The following is a 21,396-nucleotide window of genomic DNA, read 5'->3' as shown; positions in this document are numbered from 1 at the left end:
AGTGGAAGAAGGAGATAAAAAGAAGGAAGACAAATAGCAAAAGAGACACAGAGAGAGAAACAGACAGGTTAAAACAAAACAAAACCATAAATAAGAAACACTTAAAGACTAAAATAAAAGGCTAGCTCCCGTTATTATAACAGGCTTACAAATGCTAGTTTAACATAATATCTTTCATCTGTAAGTTCTGTGCACAAACTTGAGTGAATAACCACAGGCATTTCTATTAAACTAGAGCAGTTCTGACACCGAGTTCAACAACCCAACTATCCCACAAGTTTCACAGTGACATAATAATTAATAAATGAAGAGGGTTTTGGAAATCAACTCAGCAGTATTAGTAACCTAGCTACATATATTTGTCAGTATTAAGTTACTGTCAATAGCTGTCCCCCACAAATAAAAAGAACAAATTACAGTATCTTCAATATTTTAAAAAATCTACCCTCAAGAGGCAATTCTTACTTGCCACAAACAACTAGAAGGTTACATAACTGAAGTAAACAGAAAGAACATTTTAAAAAGAGAAATGGAAATTAAATCCAAGAACAAAAATGTAAGAATTTAATACACATATTTACAATATTAAATCAGAGATAAATTTATATACTGCACAATCACAATGTGTACATTTATGTCAGATATAAAACCATGCCCTAGACACTGAATTAAGCTCATTGTCTAGTGTATTTAAAATACAAACTGTGTGATATTTTCTTTTTATTTCCAAGATGATACAAAGTTGCATGCTCATAAATTGTTTACAATATCATATGTACATTATTGAAGTGTTGGGTGTAGTGTTTAAAATTATAAACCATAAGCAGCCAAAAACAATCAAATTAGTCTTTCAGCAATGGAATCCCACCAACACAACTTGTGCATTATAACCCTACTCCAGTGATCTTGTGCATGCAATAAGTCTCCATGCATGGAGGATACATAGTGGCTGACATCCTGACTAATGAAATGAGGATGTAGCAAGAAGCTGCATTCTTGCAGCCAGAGCCTTCATCATTATCGCAGCATGCAGGCAGGGCGGGTGGTTTTCACTGGTCTGCCCTGCCTCTGAAAGTGCTCTGCACCTTCTGAAAACATGTTTGGGGGTCATGCAGCCCTCAGGAACATATTTGCAGAAGGAACCAAGTACTTCTGAAGTCTGGGAAGATCAGAAAAATTGCTTCCTCCTGCCCACATGCTGAAGTAATCGGAAAGTCTCCAGGTGTGTTTTCACTTTGTTAGGATGTCAGCCAGTAACTTTTAGAAGAGTAGGGTGGTCCGTGCTTCTATAGAGCTCAGAATAGTGGATCCAGAATAATCTAGGTCAAGGATAAGCTTTAAATCCCATTGAAATAAACTGGACCAAATGCTTGAATTACAACCACACCTAGTTCAAATTTTAATATTTCATTGATCACTATAACTCATCAGGCTGGGATCATACAGGCAGCTGCATTCAGAATTACTGCAAGAGATATATGTTCCTTGGCAAGCAGCTAGATTTACTCCATTGGAAGCAGTTCTCTTTACTTTTCAGTTGGATTACCAGACTGCTGACATTCTGCTCTCTCATTGATTAATAATGCACTTATAACCAGTAAGTTTACAGGTGGAAATTTCTGTAACTCAGAGTAAAGGTTAATCTACTGGGGGACACCTACTGGCATTTGCAAGAGACTACAATAAGAATAATTTACTCTTCTTATCTTCTAGAAACATCAAGACAAATTTAGCTATGAAAACAATATTAAACATTTTGACATGGCTTGGAATACATTGCTGTTGCTGCAAGTATATGATTTTTAATATTATACGGTTCTTGTCCACTGAATAAGAAGTTTTACATTCTGGAATGAGAATGGTGTATGGAACAAAAATACTATTGGATTACAGGGAAAAAAGCAAACAAGTCCTGAGTAATTTGTTTCACTCTGGGAGCCAATTAGTATAGTGTCTTACTAGCCTGAAAGTTCCCATCTCTAAAACTGATCACCAAATTAGATTATACCAAAGAGAAAAACAGATCAGCAGGAGTGTAATCCAATACCAAATTTAGCTGCTCAGATCATGTGCAACATGGTCTGGGAAGCAAGCGCACAGTTAAGAGTGCTATCAGACACTGAAGGTATTAGCACTAATTCTTTTGTAATTTAATCATCCCCTCATTTTAGGTAGCCTGAATATTCAGGATTTGACAAACCATCTGATTCAAATACCATTATTCTAGTGCATGTGTCTTTATGCATGATCAGGATTATTCTGATGGGCAGAAGGTCACAGGTTTAATGCCTGAATCTCTTCCTATCTGCGTAAAAGAATATAATATTAAAATGTATTTTATAATATAAAATATAAGGTACTAATAAAAGCTAGTTGTCCTTTTTGTGCAACCTGAGCCTATCTGCACTTCACTTCTATTACGCTGCAACAGCTGAAGCAGTATTTTGTAGAACTGTAAAGGTCACTTATAGGGAGGAAACTCAGTGATACAACTCATCCATAGTAAGACTGCTTCAGCTCTAGAGCAGGAGTTCTCAACTACAAGTACTCAGATGTTGCTCAACTACAGCTCCCATCATCCCTAGCCACATTAGCCAAAGGTTGGGGATGATGGGGGGAATTGGAAAATAATTATTCCCAACCTTTGGTCACTGTGGCTGGGGGTGATGGGAGCAGTAGTCCAACATCATCTAAGGATCCATGGTTGGAAATCCCTTCTCTAGACTCAAGAATGGAGTTATTTCTTTGGGTTTTCTGTGACCCTTATTACAAGGCACACTTGATGGTCCTTCCATCTTGCACCAGAAACGTTCCTTGTATAGCAGAACATTGGATTAGACTCACATTGCTTTCATATTATAATAGGTTGTGAAGTCCTTGTTTTATTAATAAGAGGATTATATGACAGCTTTAAAAAGCTTTTCATTAGAGATTCATACCAGGATATACTATATTTACAAGCAATATATGATGGAATTATGGATTGGGATTAAAACCTGTGACTGTACAGTGCTAAACCTTGAGGAAACATAAATAACTTTCAATGAACAGTTTGCCAGAGGTAAACTGTATGTACCCAATTAGTTTTAAATACTTTGACTCAGAATAAAATATCTACTACCACATATAAAAAAGCAAGCATTTAACAAAACCCTGTGCATTCAAAGTTTAATAAACCATCATTATATCCCTTGAATAGCCCAAGTAGCTGTATATATCATCATACATCTTCAGCAATCACGGTGTCAAAAATCTGATAGCAAAGTTGTTTTTCTATTCCATCCCCGACATAATAAGACTTGATGAAGCATTCCAACCATGGCAATTCATCTACAAATCAAAAGGAAATGATCAATTTTAATGTGCATTTCTGTATGACATAGTGAAAAGTTGTAACCATGATCAAAGCACTGTATAGGAGTGGAAACATTAATTTAGCCAAGCAGGGGGAAAAATCCAGTCTGATGGAGAAGACAAAGTGGTATAGCTACAGTATACAAAGAAATGTATGGAACACTGGTGAAAATGGGGGCCACAGACTACCCCATAATGCAAAATCTTAACCATAAATAGCTTTGAATAAGACGATATAATGCCGATGAAACAGGCATTCTCCAGAATCCACAAGCTTTTTCAAAGACCTCCTTCAATGTGTAAAACATAAAAACAGATGTCCAGAACCAGCAAACGTTTCGATGTAACCCATCAGCTTCCATGCTATGCAACCACTAGTGCATAGCACTGAAGCTGATGTGTTACATCAAAGCATTTGCTGGTTCCAAACATCTGTTTTCATGTTTTATGTTCTACACATTGAAGGAAATCTTTGAGAAAGCCTGTGCATTAAATAGCTATTAAGGAGTTGAAAGATGACTCAATCCTGAAACTCTCTCTCATGAAAGTGTGTAGTGTAAGGCTTACTCTTCCCAGGATTAGGAAGTTAGTTCAGCTCATCATCTTGAAGCCCTTTTTCTTTTTTAGATTGTGAGCACTTTGGGGACAGGAATCCATCTTCTTTATTTTTATTTCTCTTTGTAAACTGCTTTGGGAACTTTTGTTGAAAAGCGGTATATAAATATCCATTACTGCTGTTGTTTGTACTACTAGAGCTAAAACCAATTCATAGAATTAGGATGCAGTGGAGTTCCCTGTAAAGGTACAAACTAGTGCTCTAGCTTAGTTTTCTTGGACAGTCACCCTGACTGTCTGGGAGAATGTAGAATGGGAGAATGTAGGCAAAGGCCTCAATGTAACCTTCCCCTCAAATGACTACTGCCAAATCATTTCGCTACAGATGCTGTTCAGCCATTCCAGGGTTAGAAATAGCAGAGAGAATAATAACCCAACAAAGGTCTGGATTTTGCTCAGGTCCTGACCCTCTAAAGCTTCTGACCCCTGCGTAGATCAAAATAAATCCCTAGGCATGTATATATTACTACTGTTTTATTACTACTGTTTGAAAATTTTTCCACGTCTTTCAAAAATTCAGCTTGGCTTTTATCTGAACAATACCCATGTAAGAAATGCCTAAAAAATGCCACTGATAGAAGAAACTAGTGATAGATGCCTAGAGAAGTCAATGTTCTGATGTTCCTCCTAGAACAGAAGATTCTCTTTTTTGTCCTAATATTGCAAACAGCCCATGCATCCTAGTATTTATTGTTAGTTTTAATCTTTATATTATGTGCAGTTAACTTCTGAAGGGTGAAATCTATTACTTACAATTTCGTTAGTGAGACATGATTTCATATATGAACATCTGAAGCTGCCTTATGTAAGTCAGACTACTGGTTCATATAGGTCAGTGTCTACAGTCAGCTGTTTTCTGGATTCCGGACAGAGGTCTTCGCAGCCCTACCTAGAGATTCCAGGGATTGAACCTGGGAACTTCTGGCACATAGCATGCTATGTGCGCTACCATCGAGCTATTTCTCCTCTATACCAGAACAACTGATTACTCAATCTTGACTATTCTCTTTATTCTCACATAACTAATCTGGCTCGACAGTCTTACTTGAAGAACACAGAGATTAGCTGTTGCTAGCAAAGGAACAAGCATTAATTAAGAAAAAAATACAGGCAGTCACATTCTCATAAGGGTAAAAGCCATCTTAACTAATTTTTGCAGCAAATTGGACCAGCTCTGTATGGTGAATTCACAAGAATCCACTGATCTTTTCATGAGAGTATGGGAAAGTTAGAGTTCATAAGCAATTAGAAGGAACAGGAAACTGCACTACCCTTGACTTCCTTTAACAAAATGTGTGTAGTTGTGCAAAAGCACGCAAACACAATTGTGCAATGGGCAGCCATTATTTCTGATGGCTGTCCATTGTGCAATTTGCACAATTTTGTTTGCACAAGAGTGCTTTTGCACAACTATATGCACATTTTGTTAAAAAGGCACACTAAACATTGCACAGTATGTAATGCCACTGTCTTCGGTATGCTGACTTTCTTGCAGGAATATGTGGCAATATTCCCCCTAATGTATGATCCCATGTTTGGCTCCTAGTTCCTTTCCTCCCAAACACTCTCTTCCCATTTTCTTGGCTCCTGGCGCCATTATTCAAACATAAGCAAATACACACATACCCTTCTACTCATTTCATGTCTCCTCCAAGCCATCAGGTATCCCACTTACAAGCCGCAGTCCTTTGTGGCAGTTTTTTATTTAATCCTAGATTGTTCCCTTTTGGGTAATCAAGGGGCCTACTCTTCACTTCTCCCTCAACCTTCCACTTTGAAGATCTTCTGCAGTCCTAGTAAGCACCTGGAGCCTTGCCCTAAACACATTATGCTCAATGGCACCCTTTCAAGGTTCTTGTTGGCCAGAAAGATACCTATTGGTGACAAATTCTCCTATGGGCTGCTGTTAGCCAGTGGAAAAGAATAGCTTAAAGAAGAGTTATCCTTTGTACTAAGTTCTCTCACTAATGGGACTATTTGATGGTGTTTTTTTTTTTTAAAAAAACACCAGAAACTAGAACTAGGATTTTGTGGTATGATTGAAAGATATGTACAGTAAATTAATTTCCTTTCCTAATGATTAAGCCTGTCATCAGTGCTTTTCCTCCCTGAGAGCAGCTGAAGTAATCTAATTCCAGATAACGACCATGGCATGGGAGTAGGGGAGGGAATTCATTTACCCCACCATGGTCCTAAAGCTTAGGATAGGATGTGATGTAAGAAGTATTCAAAAAATGGAAGATAATAATGAAATGTATATATACAGCTGATAGCTACATATCCTTATCCAAATATCTGCACATGTAAATGTCTTACCTAGATTTCTTACTGTAGGACAAAGGTTGTTCATGATTCTCTCCATATTTTCTTGAAAAATATTATTGGTCAGGACTTCAGAAGCGGGAATTTGGAAGAAATTTTTCTGGATAGGAAAAAGTTATGCATATATCATTAAACTGCCAACAGACATTTTCTAAAGTTTTTTTCCAAACCTGATAAGCAAAAACAAATCACAACTACAGAGAACCTCAATTTTACAGACCCCGATCTTCCAGATTTCAGGGTTATCACCCCCAACCTCCCAAGTTCTTTTCCCCATCTTCATTCTTTGACAATCACTGGGACACCTTTCCCTTCCCTCAGTTCAGTTCTGTTTATTTATAGTCGCTGACCAGAAACACAGATGCAAACAGCTCAAACAGTAACAATAAACTAATCCAGGTATTCGTAAACCTTCTGAAATCTAACTGTACAGATATACTCTTACTTTGAATTCTAATATCAACAATACAAATCTTAGCGACAGCATAAGTGATGTTGTCATCGCTATCAGATAGATGATAGCTAACACAGAATTTATTCAGGCAGCCAGGGTAATTTGCTAGGAGACGAACCCTCTCACTCATTGCTTCTGTCACTCCACCGCTCTTATCCCTATCCCCAATATTTGATTTCAACTTCCAGGCTCCTCCTCCCACTCATAATCTTCCCCAGGGTTCCAGTGATGGCATGTTGTAGCCATCAGGACCACCCCAGGATTGTGGAAGTACCTATAGGAAGCTGCAAAGTGAGGGTGTGTCCATGTATGCATGCATGCGCATACACACACAGAGGCAAGTGCACACCTGATGGGGTAAAGCTATTTTTATCCCTTTCCTTATCACCAAGATTTCATTTCAGCTTTTATCACTGTAGTGAAACCCTGAGGTGCAGGACACATGAGTCCCAACTTCCACCAGGAAAGGCTGCCTGTGATGAGCAGAGGAAAGGAGAAAAAGAGTAGAGGTGGTTAGGGGTATGCACAAAACGTGGTTGCCTGGTTTGGTTTGAGTCCGGACTTGAACCGGACATGTTTGGTTTTTGTGCACCTTGAACCCCACCCCCCCGGGGTTTGGGGAGTTTGTGAGTTAAAATTATTTTTAACTTGAACCCTTCCCCCCGAAAAGGCGGCGGTGGTGGTGTGTGTTTTGGCTCGATATCAAACCGAAAACGGGTGTGGGGGGAGAGTTTTGGTCTGATATCAATCTATTGAACCGGCTGTTGGATGACGAACAGGTTCTCACGTCCCTAGAGGAGGTACAGGGGAATCAAGAAGAATATGACCATGCGCATTCCCCCTTAATACCACTGACAATTGTCTAATCTGGACTGACCTTCCTCGCAGACAGTGCATAAAATCAAGGTTTCTCTTTTGTAAGTTTAATGTTTTAACATAATGAAAATGAAGAAAAATACAATGAATTGTATAGTTTGTTCGCAGAAGAAACTTCCATGCTTTAAAAGAAAGCTAAACACTGTTCCAAACTGCATAATATGGAAAAGGGGCATTTCTTAACACCATCTTCACTTTACTTCAGTTCATTAGTGAATCTGAATTAAACCTATCAGAAAGCCAAAAAAAGCACCCCAGTTTAACATTAAATTAGTAGCTTATATTGATCACCATCTTTGTGTAGACAAAAATCTTGATAAAATATTTATGCATACCACAGGTTTCTGTCTACCACCTAATATGTTCAGATCTCACAAAATACCCTTTAGTATAGTATGACCATACCACAAGTCAGTTCACTAACCTTAAATAATCATTATGGAATTGAAATAATTTACTGATGCCAATTAGTGCTACTCAGAGTGAGCAGAGGTGATCATTCCCTGGGTTCTCAAGATCCTGTGCAATTGAAGATGTTTGATTTTAAACAATTTTTTGCAATTGGAGTTTTATTGAGTCTTTTGCAACGTTTCAGTATGTAAAAATCTAATTTAAGTTGAGAAAAAATAAAATGCTTTCCTCTATAATGTTCATGTTCATCTACTTTTTAAAAATAAGAGTACTTTCCCACTCAGACTGTAAAACTGATCAAGATTTACTTATGATTGTTTTCTTTTGTGGGGGTGTGGACGTGGTCTCCCCCCACTTCTGTCTGCAGGCCAAAGTACAAGTTACATGAAGCCTGCCATTAGTGCTTCCCCTCCCTAAGAGCAGCTGAGGAGTCGCAATCCAGATAGGGACCTTGGCATGGGATAGGAGAGGTTAATACAGATCAGGCTCCCCAGGACAAATAGTAGCCATGAGGGAAGTCTGAGCTTTTTTGGGATCATGGTGGATCAACCAGTTAAAGCCCCTTCCTCCCATATCATGGTGTCTATCTGGACTAGAATTTTCTTAATGTAAGGCCAGGTCTATGGTTCTTGTTTCTATAGGATGATGATGTTGATTATGAAGATGCTGCTGCTGATAAAGTCAAGGGAGTTTATAATTACTACTTTTCTGCATTTAACACATCTTTTATGCAACCCAGAATTGTAATTTGTTCTAGAAATCTTATTAATAGATGGTTCTGGATTGGTCTTCAAAACACCCCAGCTTTTTTCTCTAGCACTAGTAGTGGCTTTGAAGTTCAGCATCTGAGGATACCTGGTGGCAGAAATCTACCTTTCCCCCTCGCAACTGACAGCTGTTAAATCAAGGAGTTGATACAATTAGTCTATATTAAGGAACAAGTTTTCCCTTAAAAAAACATTGCCCCTTTCCAGCCTTTTTGTTTTCATTCACAAAGTTGTTTTTCTTATCCTGAGAGAGGTAACAGAAAAGAGAAGAAGAAAGTCAAGTGCTTCAGGGTCCATTGTTTTTCTTTAAGTTAGGAACCAGTTAGGAACTAATATCAAGCCAGTCCAAGAGAAGGAAGTGCAGAACCTTTAATTTAACAAAACTAGTTCAAATTTGTACCAAGTTTGAAACACTTCTCTTTTGAAAACATTTCAATTCACATCTAAATCCTGTAATTTCCCTCCCTTTGCATGAAATTTAATATTTATAGGAATTCACTTTTTTTAAAAAAAGAAAATACGCTGGCCATTCCTTCTCACTCACTACCTACTGTACTGTAATGGATGAAAGCACAGCTTTAAATGTGTAAAATAATGATGTAGTTGATCAAAGCCTGAGCTATGAATGTCCAAGATATCATACTGTAACATCAATTAAAATATGATCTTCATCTCTTTTGAGCACCTTACAATGATTTCCCAGCCATTTTGGCCCCAGAATGTTTATTGCCCCTGGCCTTTAACACAAACAGCAAATGCAGTCTGCAGCTATTTCACAAACAAAGCACTGAAGCTTGAGGAGAATTATTTACAACTAGTGCAAATGGAAAATGAGGAGAGTTTTAAATGTAGACTGGGAACAAGAGAAAGACTGGAGATAGCTGTATACCTTTGAGATAAGACATTGCAGCCTTTTCATTAGCTAATGGTTTTGGAGAGAACAATTTCCTCATCAGTAGCTCATCAAGTCTAGAGATGATGTTTTTTCCTATGGGCACAGTGCATTAGTGTTCTATCCTTGACATAATTTTAATTATAATCCAAAGTTTGGATGGGGCTATTTTCTTTTAATTGTAAATGGCTGACATTTTGTGTAATGCAATGTGGTGTTTCTGGACCACCTGTGCAGCTGTGGGCATCTAAAGTAACATCCACAGTGAGGGGCAATCATGTTCTTGAGCTAATACCTAAAATGGCACAATCGAACATCCAGTGTCTTGTTACTTAGTACACAGTGCCAACTATTTCTACAACACTGCTGTGTCTAATCTGCTTGAGCGAATAGCCTCATACATGTGCAGCTAGGTAATTTTGGAGTCTGGACATAATGGTGTTATGCCCCCCAGCCCTGGAAGATAAGCTTTGTATCCCTACACACATAGACACGCAAGCAAGCCCTCATAGGAGGAATAGAATTCTCATGGACTAAGCAATGGGCACCTTCTCCTTGACTAAGCAGAATTAGTTCAAACAGATACAAACTGTTCCAAGTAGATTTTAAAAACTATTGACCCCAACTAAAGGTACATAAAAGGTACATAACTGTAACCCATACCACCTACAGAAACCAATTTTTGCATGAACAATCCAGGATGCCCAAACAGTTACTGGCACCTGTTGGTCTGGTTCTCTAGTTGGCTGAGGAGACGTGTAGCAAGCAAGGAGGCATGCACTGGCTGGCTCTGCAGGCACCACCCACTGCTGCTGCCTCTCTCTGGTCTCCATTCACACCTGGCATGTTGGCCTCAGCACTGGCAGGAAGGAGGATTCAGGAGTCACGGGGTTGGGTGGGGGAGGGCAGCAGGGAGCTGTGTGCACGCTGGCTGGAATCAGTCCACGTCTCTCACAGCTTGCCTCTTGTCTGAACCATTGCCACCGGCTATTGCCAAGGATGCTGGCTGTGTGCGCATGCAACCAGAAGGTGGAATTAGTGGCACACAGGAAGGGGCGGTCCTGAGGAAGATAAGAGTTTCTGAGGCATGTGCAGGTGCTGCAGGTGGCACTGCTTCCCTGGGAGCTGAGCCGACAGTCATGGCTGTCAGCCCAGTTTGGCTGGCTGCCTAGCCATGCCACGGAAGGTGACTGGGCATGTGCTGGGGCTAGGCTGGAGACTGGCCGCGCTGCCTTCAGAGAGCAATCGTGCTTGGCTTCCAAGCCTAGAGGTGGCGCAGCAACAGTGAGTCCTGGGACAGAATGCAGCATGATTTGGGAGGCCCCCAGAGACAGTGGTAGCGAGACTACTGCCCTGAAGTCCATGGTGAATGGCCCCTCAGCACACACATAAACTTACACACACATTTATCTCCAAAATAAACGTTTTTAGAGTAGAACAGAATCTTTCCTTACAGAATCCATGAGATATGCATTCAGTGTTCCTGTGCCATCGTCCAATGTAAACTTCATCACAAAGACGTATTGGAGGGGTACAATTCCTAAAGCTAAATAGAGAGAAAATAGTCAGAGGGTAACATGCAGCCTAGTAATTCCATGAATGGAAAAAGTTTAGCGTGCACATGGGGAAGGGGCAATAACCACAGACCCTGTGTTCCCTTTCCTACTCCCTGTGCCTCTCCCGCAAAACAGGGTTAGAAGACCTTCAGGAGCAGATTTCTGGGTGCAGGGGGCAGCAGAAGAAAGTAAGTGTGTGTGTGTATGTGGATTGGTGACTATCGCCCCTCGACCCCATGTGCAAGCTAAACTTCTCTCATTCATGGAAGTACTGGCATGGTTGCTTCCCAGAGTATTTCGTGATTACTCAACATGGGAGCAACCAAAATTAACACATAAAAACCCAAACCACACATCTTGGTTTGATATACAACCAAGTAGTAGTAGTAGCAGTAAATTTATTACGGTCCTTAGACCAGCTTAACATTTAAAATAATACATTTATAATTTACAAAATATTCAAATTGCTAATACAAGCTCTACGAAGTTTGGATGCAACAAAACAAAACTTGGCCACATTAATAGAGGTAACAAATTTAAAATCTGACAGCAAAAAATCTAGGTAAAATTGATCCGTATGGCCAGGATGATTCTTTAAGAGAGGTGCAATGAACTTAATAGGAGCATCCCTATAAAACTGACAATACAGAATAACATGAACAACTGATTCTATATCCCCTGAGCCACAAGGGCAACGATGCAATGCATACGGGACTCATTTGTATTTCCCGTCTAAGAGTGCAGAAGGAAGGACATTCAAACGTGCAAGGGTCAATGCTTTCCTAAACTTAGGTAAAAACATATGATCTAAATATTCAGCTGGTTTGTGACTGAAATTTTGGGAGCCTATATACATTCCCCTTGGTAGTCGTGCACACTCCTCCTGCAGAACTTTATCCAATAATCGTTGCCTGACAAAACATATCACCTGATCTAGACCCCTCCCTATAAGGTTTTCTTGGCACGTGACCAGATAATGCAATTTCGTTTTCAGAGCTATTTCCCATTTAGATGTAAAGCTGTCAATTAACACTAAAGGCACTAGACTGACTGGGAAGAAAACCAAATGCATCCAGAATTTGATTATACAAAACCAGATTTTCATTTTCAAGGTGGTAACCCCAACCTCTCTACGAAGAGCCACATTAGCTGTGCCTCTGGGGGCTTGAAGGATGGCCCTTAAGAATTTAGTTTGAGCTGCTTCTAATATTGTAAAATTATCAAAAAGCCCAATTTGCGCACCATAAAGCATTTGAGGGTATATTTTAGCCTTCAATAATTTGACGGCCGCTGGGACAAAAAGAGAGCCTCTTGAAAAGCAAAAGGATTTAATCACATTTGCTGTCTGTTGGGCACTGTGAGAAACAAAGCTAAGATGAGCTTTCCGGGATCCGCTGGAATGAAATATAACCCCTAAATATTTAAAAACCGTGACCTGCTCAATATTATGTCCATTTATGGATTTTTGCAAAAACCATCACCTTAGTCTTGGTATAGTTTACCTCCAAGGCCTCCTTCGTAGTATAGATGCTCAGGGAAGTTAAGGCACGGCTTAGCCCTATCTTGGTTTGAAATAATAGGATAATATCGTCAGCATAAAGCAATAACGAACTATGTCTATTCACAAGTTGAGGGGGATGAAGAGCAAGGTCATTCAGATGAGAAACTACTGAATTTATATAAAAATTAAATAAAACAGGGGCAAGAATAACAACCTTGTCGTACTCCTCTATAAGCAGGTATCTCAGCCGAGAGATGCCCTTTCCTACTACACCGCACTCTGAGGCGGGTGTTCTGATGAAGATTGTAGATTAATAAAAGTAAACGTGGATCTATGGATGATCCCTTTAACTTTGTCCAGAGTCTATCTCTGGAAATGGAATCGAAATACAATCAAGATACAACATTTTTGGAGATTCCAGTGTGCATATAGGGCTCTCAGCTGAAGTGATAAGGGGATCCTACATGTGCACAAGACCACTATGCGCTGTGATATACACACAGGACTTTAGACAGAGCCATAGGTGTAAGTAACTAAAAAGTACCTTGCAGTAATTTAAAATCTATTTGACCACAGAAATGCAGCTGCTGCATTCCTTCATGACACTCTAGCCCAACAAGAACAACACTGCTGTGAAAGATGCTCAAAAGCACTTAGATACAGAACAGGTTCTAGCACAGTAGTTTTAGTGTAGTATAGGATTTACTGTTAGAAATACTCTCATTAGCTATTTATTGTACAGTGGAAATATGCTACTTGTTCATTAGTAAAAGAATGGTTGCCCTATAGAGGAATTCCTGTAGCATACATTCTTTTAAACAACTGAACACAATTTATTTTGCATTTCATAAACCTTTAAAGCAGAGTCCCATGCAGAAATGAAGACTGACAGACTGATATTCTTATTAATCTTAGGCCCTGAATGGGTTTTCCTGGATCCAGATTAGTCCTTACTTTTGCTTTCATTTTTTGCTGCTTGTTTTATGTTCATTTGTATAAATCTACATCAAAAAATCTCAGCCTGAAATAATTCTAAACAGAACTCATAATAATTGCCAAGTATATACTTCAACAATCCTTCAGCACACAAAAAACCTGATTAGACTTTATCTGACTTTAAAAAATCAAAGTGTTCACATAACACAGGGGAACAACAGGAGGTACCAGTACCCCTAGGCATACTTGCAAGTCTACTAGAGTCCTTCCTGCCTCCCCAGCCATGCTCTTTCCTCTCCATCCGAGGACTGCTGGTTTGAAACCAACACATCCTCATCCATCCATCCATGTGTCTGCTGCAGAAGGAGATGGAGGAATGGGAAGACCCTCCCCTCTTCTGTTCCTGGTTGCCTGGCTGTATCAGCATACCCCTCCCCTCAGCCTGATTGACAGATTTCAAAAAATCAGCACTGAGTATTCCCATTTAAATTAGTGGGACAAGTAAGCGTGTCTCAATTTCAATAAGACTGCTTATGCATTACTTAGTGTGGACATGAGCCAGTGACTGTAGCAGACTGTCCCATAACTGTAACATGAGAGAGAGAGAGAGAGAGAGAGAGAGAGAGAGAGAGAGAGAGAGAGAGAGAGAGAGATACACACAATCTTTATGGGGCACCTGAGCTGAAGGTTTGCAACAGAAGGGGTATGCTTGTTTAAAAAGGTTGTGAACCCCTGACATAACACAAACCCAAGGGCAGTGCTGTGCAGAGGAACCATAGCACACAATGCTCTTTTAAACTGGAACTTAGTTCTCCCTGGAACATAAATATGGCTAATGCTTGTGCACTATTAGGCTCTTGCAAAAGGGTCTAACTACTTCACATATCCATTTAAATGGTACTGCAATGTCTTTTTGAAAAGAATAATCCTGAACTTTTATGACCCTAGAACCGACAAGCAACATTTTTATATTTCTTAATTCTCCTATGCACCAAATATATGATCCATACATATTTAATTTAGATTTAGCCACACAAAGACCTTCTTGCTCTCTAATATGAATGCTTCGTCTTAATTCAAAATGCCTATTGCGTACGTGATGTGTTTCTCAGTAGAGAGAAGAACAGGAAGTCCCTGCACACATGAAGCTTCAGACAATGTCCAATGTGTTGATACAAGTCCATTTTGTGACTGTGACACCTACTTGTTTCTATAGCTGGCAGATGCTCCTGGTATGTTTCATACAGGACAGAAAGAGAGCCAACTACTGGGCCTGGCTTAAAAGCTTGTAGGTTGAGAAGAGAAGCTCCAAAAGTTACATTTCGCACCAGAGCCATGTTCTGAGCCTCCTCAGCTACATGCAACTTTATTCATTTGTGCATGAGCCATCAATGAATGGAATTCATATGTGCACATGAATGAAATTATTTGGCAGGTACGTTTACAGCCAAATCTTGTGAATAAAAATACAGTTACCACTGCAGGGAAGAAAAGCATCAGCTAACCTTGTGCTACTGTAGTAGGCTCCCATAATGGATCTTCCTGTGCAGCCAGGGAACTCAGACTCGATAGTGCCTTTGGTTTTGAACAGTGCTTACACCTAATATTTGCAAGAAAACATCAGAATAAACTGTTAGGTATAGTAAGTTGCTTCCCAAATGAAACTTCAGTGGGAAAGGAAGTACTTTCCTGCTGCTTTAATGGAAGACACTTCATACAGCACACAAAACAGTAATGCCTTTTATTAATCATTGTCAACAAAAGTCAGTCACTATGGATGACTGACTGAATAAGAACGGCAGACAATTTGGTAACACTAGATCATAAACACCACTTTGTGTTAACAATACATGCAAACTATTGCTTGATAACAGAAGCAATAAATCTGGCATTACACACTACGTTATAAAACGATGTCATTAATAAAGGTATATAACTCTGTGTCCAAATAAACTGTTTGAATAACTCATGGTGTATTTTTTTATTTTAGTATTTATGAATCAACATCCCAGTAAAAAAAAAACACACCTCTAATTGAGTAAAGGCAGGGAAACTGTCAACATAAGGTTGTATTTATATGTCCTAAAAGGAGAATTGCAATACAGCTATTTTTCCTAGTTTATATATAAATACTTGTATATCATAGTTAAAACATAAAATAGTCATCTACTTTTTTGTGACTGCATACAAGTCAACCAGCTTTTCTTATACCATACAAAGTGATTAATATTGTCTAATATAATATGATTGGCCATAAAGTTGAGAAATATTAAGATTGCACTTCCAAAAGCACTTTTCATCTGTCCCACTGATTTCCATAATATGCAGTTAAACAAGGCATCTTATTCTAAGCTATGAGACCAGCTGAAGCTATTACTTGCTTCTCTATAAGCAAACTGCAAAATAGACAGATTTGATTGTCTACTGTGCAACATATATAATTAGACACTGAAAGAGTGAAAAAAAACCAGTAGTATTAACACACGAACGTAGATTAGAGATAGATACTCTGATCCATGGTCTCTTACACAGGTAAGTGCTAATGCAACACAGAACTCCAGAACATGCAAGGGTTTCCCCAATTAACTGAAAGAACCTTTTCACACATTATGTTCAATGCACATACCCACTGTGTACACATGTATAGATTTGTATGCACACACATTCATACATTATGTTCAATTCAATCTCAGATAGAAAATCCAACTCATGTTGAACTTTCCATCTGTTGCCTGTGTTTGAGAGGGCTGTAGCCAGCCTCACTTTTAAAACCAACACATGTAGTCATTCACACACAAAAATGCACTTGTTTACAGACACCGGTGATACTTAAAGCATAATTTCCAAGTAGGGCTGAGGAGCTACTCTTTGTATGTTCAAAACTGACTCTCTTGACTGAAGTAAATGAGTACTCCAGCTTCATGCATTATGTGGACAGCAGGAGCGTAGTTATAATTGAGCAGATGGGTTCAAAGAAGCCGGGCCCCCAAGCTCCAGAGGGCCTCCCAGCTCTGCCTCTCCTTATTCTCTTCATTATCTCCCTCACTCTGAGGGGCCACCAGGGAGAGGGGCAAACATGGGCCCCCTCTCCCCTAGTTAGACCTCTGGTGTACAGAGAAGCACAGCTCCTCTGTACTGGTGCAACATTCTGTTTACTAGCTGATCCAGTGTATAGCAGCTGAGCCCTTCCCTGTCTCTCCCCCGCCACCATCTTCATTTTGTCTTCAGCCCCAGTCCATTCTCCCCCTCCCAGTCTGCTTTCCCTCACCGCCTGCTGTCCAGCCAGCCAGCCCAGCCGCTGTTTTCCCTCACTGCCCACCAGCCACCCAGGCCGCCTTTCCCTACCCGCTGGCTGGCCTGGCTGCAGTTCGCCCATCCCCGCTGCTATCTGGCAGCTGCTCACAAACTCTTGCAAGAGCTGCCAACATGGGATTAGCGATGGGTACATTGAAGGGAAAGAGAGAGAGAGAGAGAGAGAGAGAGAGAGAGAGAGAGAGAGAGAGAGAGAGAGAGAGAGAGTTTCAACATTTCCGTGCAACATTCCATTTATACTTTCATACGTAAATGGAAGGAGTACCAGTGTGGTGGATTTAGAACAAGGGCTGAGTCCTGCTTCACTGTGGAACTTGATAGATTTCCTTGTGCCATTTGCAGTCTCTGTGTCTCAACTACCTCATAGGGCTTTTGTAAGGATAAAATGGGGTAATTTCCATGTGTGCTATCCTGAGCTCCTCAGAGGAAGCTGGAATATAAAATACTATTCGCACTATATGCAGTTTCTATTATATAAATGTCTACTGTATGTTTTCCATAATATATATTCTTTGCCCTTTTGTGGGGAAAATTCATTCAGTGACAGAGATTACAACTCTGTGGAACTGGCAGTAATAAAGAGCAAAAAATAAATTCTTAAAAATTTAGTTTTACTCTAGCACATGACTTTTTGAGCTGCTATATTACTACTACTACTACCACCACCACCCTTCCACCCACCCCTGCCCATACCCTCTGGGGATCTTTCTACAGCAGTATTCAACCTGCATAAGGAAAGATCAGACAAAAGGAGTACCGACTACTCTCCCAATCCCATCTAATTTATTTTCACAACAGAATTCAACAAAAGGAATTTACATAGCAAAAGGAATGAGAAGAAAATGAATGATGCAATGGTTCCCTGTTCCAAAGTGGCTGACAATCCAAAAAGAAACACATGGAAGATACTAGCAATAGTCAAGGGAAAGATGTTATGCTGGGCTGACTGGGTACTTTCCCCTGGCTAACTAAAAAGCTACCATTTTAAAAGGTGCCAACCTTCACCCAGTAAACAGAGGTTAGCTCTATGGCCAGCATTTGTGATTCAAATTAAGACCATAGCGTTATCTTGCTGTCTAATATATTTTTTAATATTTGCTGCAGGGACAGATAATGTAACTTTTCAAAAATCTAATGAATGATCAAAGGTTTCAGGATTAAAGTCTGAGAAACTGAAACAAGCTGGATTAATATTTATATATTAACTACGAACAATTATAAGAAAACGTTACCCATAGTATTGTACATTTCCTTGCCAAAAATAAGGAGCTGAAAGGTTCAACACAAAGTTGTCTTCTGTTGCACTCACAGGTATAAGTGCTTTAAAGTTTTTTGAAAGCCTCAAGACCTCCTTTAGACTCCCTCCTGTTGAAAACAAGGAACAAAATATGCTTTTATTTTAGTATTTTGATCACAATTCTGATTCATCGGGCTATCTAGTCTTGACCTCACCACACTTGCACATTTCACATTATACATTGAATATAAGGATCAACATACAAACATACTCCAGGCAAGATAACAATGGGCAGTATGTTGCTGATATAAGATTCAAAGCCCAGCTTTAATACCTGTCACAATTTACCTCAAAGAACAAGGATTCTGACTCATGGATCAATGTAGAACACACTGAATCAATCCTGACCTGTGCAAGGAGCAATCCACATGGGGCATATCAGAGCTCTACTCCCCAACACCCCAGCATGTGTGTAGACTCTGCACCACACTAGATACAGACTAAGAGATCTTTGAGCCATATCTCCATCCATCTCTTCCCTTCAATTCAGTTGTTATAGAAGCCCCTGAGCTCTCAATCCTTGTCTGAGCTGGTGTAAGGGCAGGATGGGATGGAGAACAAGTGCACACTTCTCCCATCCCCAATAACAGTCTAACATAGTGCCTGTACATTTTGGAGAGAGAACAAGGTACCCTATGGGGGATCTTTCTGTAGCAGGTACTCAGCATGTATAGGGAAAGATGAGACCAAATACCGACTACTAGATAAAGTACAGACTACTTTATCAATTCCATCTCATTCATCTTCACAACAGAATTATCTCTGGGCACCCAGCAAAACTATGGACTTTTATTTCCTCAATCAATAGCTCTCCACACTGCATGACAAACTGATTTTAAAACTTGGGAACATTTTAAAAGCAGCCTGATTTTAAGTACCTCATAATTTAATGTGTATGAATTTGTTATGTTTTGATGACATTTTTGTATTTAGTAAGATTGTTTCTGCTGATTAGAGGTCTTGCGAAAGCTGGACTTTGAAGAAGCAGGATAGGAAAAGTCTTGATGCTTTTGAACTGGAGAAGACTTTTGAGGATACCATGGACAGCCAGGAAAACAAAGTAACAAATGGATTATAGAACAAATAATACCAGAATTTTCACTCGAGGCAAAAGTGACCAGGCTCAAACTATCATACTTTGGACACATTATGTGAAGATCAAGCTCCCTTGAGAAGTCCATAATGCTGGGAAAAGTTGAAGGAAAGAAGAAAAGTTGAAGGAAAGAAGAAGATGACCAGCAGCAAGGTGGATGGACTTGATCACGACAGTAATGAATGCAACAGTGAAAGACCTTAAAGGCCAAGTTGAAGACAGATCATCATGAGAGAATCTATCTATGTGGTCGCTAAGAGTTGACACCAACTTGACAGAACTCAGTCAATCAATCCATCGGCCACATGGCAGGATACAAGCATGAAACTAAAATAAAAATGGAAGGGGTAGAGAAGAATCTCTTCTCTCCCTGGGCACACCCACAGCAGCTTATAGACTGTGGCCATAATGATTAGTCCAAGACTACCCAAAAACCTTCATAACCAAGGAGTGTTTTAATCTATTATTTCCCATACCTCAAGGACACTAGTGTAGAAATCACAGAATTGTACCGCTGCAGAACGCAAGGTTGCTTGCTTGCAATTTTGTTGAGCTAAAATATTTAACTTTTTAAAAAACCTGATACAAACTCAGGAAAATACTGTCAACTGAGTCAGACCATTTGTCCATTTAGCTCAATTTTTTCAGCGTTTTGGCAGCAGCTCTCCAGGTCCTCAGGAAGAAAATTTCTCTCAGCTGTCTCTAGAGATACTGGGGATTGAACCCGAGACCTTTTGTATGATGCTCTATCACTGAGCTAAAGTCCCATCCCAAAGCTAGTGAGTAGTTCAACCTCTTCAGGAGCCTTTTCTCTGAAGAAATAGTCAACCACTGAATCTGATGGTTTTGTGCAAGGTTTCTTTCTTATACCATTCCAGGACTTCTAATATCAATCTCTTTAAAATATCAATTGCACATCAAGGTATGGCTATTTAACCTATTTCCGTTATGACTATCAAAATCAGATCTGTTTTAATCATCATTGGTCTATATTGCCCACAAATTTGCAGCTTCTGGAATGTCCTTTATGAACATACAAAAAATCATTTAAAAAACAACACCAACCATAAAGCCAGAGATGAAAGTTTGGGGCAGTATACAAATTTAATAAACAAACAAACAAATACAAGGCAAGCAAAGGCAAGCACGAGCCAGCATGGTGTAGTGGTTAGAGTGCTGGACTAAGACCGGGAAGACCAGAATTCAAATTCCCATTCAGCCATGAGACTTGCTAGGTGACTCTGGGCCAGTCACTTCTCTCTCAGCCTAACCTACTTCACAGGGTTGTTGTGAGCAGAAACATAAGTATATAATACACCGCTCTGGGCAACTTGGAGGAAGAGCGAGATATAAAATAATAAATAATTTAAAAAAGAAGTTTCATGCAACAAATGGGATCAACCCATCTTTCTGTGAAACTGGCATTCATTTCAGTGCAGCTTATGTCCCAAACATACATGAAATATGTGGCTCTATAACAATAAGAAGGAAAAGGGAAAAAGAAAAAGATTCTGTCTGGCAAAAAATGTATGAAGAATTAATCAATTAATCACAGAGCCCCCTCCAATTAGCTAAATAAACTTACATAGAAAGTGCCTTAATAATCCTTGTTTTCCATTATGAATGGTTGGTCTACTTTTTGGTGCAATTTTATCTGTGTGAGAACACTGACATCCAGAGGATGGCTAAGTTAAAAGTACATTTGCAATAGAGAAACATTTCAGTACTGTTTTATTTAGCTAGGACAACTGTGGACTTCTTAAAGAGATTCCAATAAAGACGCAATCAAAGCTAAATTGTATAGATTTGTAAAAAATAAAGTTTCTGATTTAAGATTTAGAATCTCATTCACATTTTCATAATAATTCTTTATCCAGGATTCTCTGTCTCCAGTTCCTCTTCTGATGTTTAAATTTAAGTTCATTCAGATTATCAAGTCAAGGACACCCATGACTGAGTGCTCCCTAAAGTTTTTCCTTTTATGTTTTGCCAAATAAACAGAACTAAGCA

The 21,396-nt window shown here is 39.4% G+C and overlaps 1 protein-coding gene across 10 annotated transcripts in view; it reads right to left on the bottom strand.

Moving 5' to 3' along the window:
• Positions 1 to 541: 541 nt before the first annotated feature.
• Positions 542 to 21,396, bottom strand: part of POT1 (protection of telomeres 1) — a 138,922-nt gene continuing 118,067 nt past the window's right edge. For 9 of the 10 annotated variants that reach the window (XM_053253347.1, XM_053253351.1, XM_053253348.1 and 6 more), the window contains 5 exons: positions 18,229 to 18,361; positions 15,190 to 15,284; positions 11,146 to 11,237; positions 6,286 to 6,391; positions 542 to 3,330 (listed from right to left, as the gene is read on the bottom strand). In XM_053253347.1, coding sequence (XP_053109322.1) covers positions 3,221 to 3,330; positions 6,286 to 6,391; positions 11,146 to 11,237; positions 15,190 to 15,284; positions 18,229 to 18,361 — 536 coding nt within the window. In that variant the 3' untranslated portion in view covers positions 542 to 3,220. Of the gene's footprint in view, positions 3,331 to 6,285; positions 6,392 to 11,145; positions 11,238 to 15,189; positions 15,285 to 17,261; positions 17,366 to 18,228; positions 18,362 to 21,396 lie in introns of those variants that run through there. The other variant, XR_008308063.1, reaches the window with a different exon arrangement.

The sequence above is a fragment of the Hemicordylus capensis genome, chromosome 5 (genome assembly GCF_027244095.1).
Source record: "Hemicordylus capensis ecotype Gifberg chromosome 5, rHemCap1.1.pri, whole genome shotgun sequence".
NCBI classification, from domain to species: Eukaryota; Metazoa; Chordata; class Lepidosauria; order Squamata; family Cordylidae; genus Hemicordylus; species Hemicordylus capensis.
The sequence above is the reverse complement of the archived record's forward strand: the minus strand, read 5'-3'. Positions and strand labels throughout refer to the sequence as shown.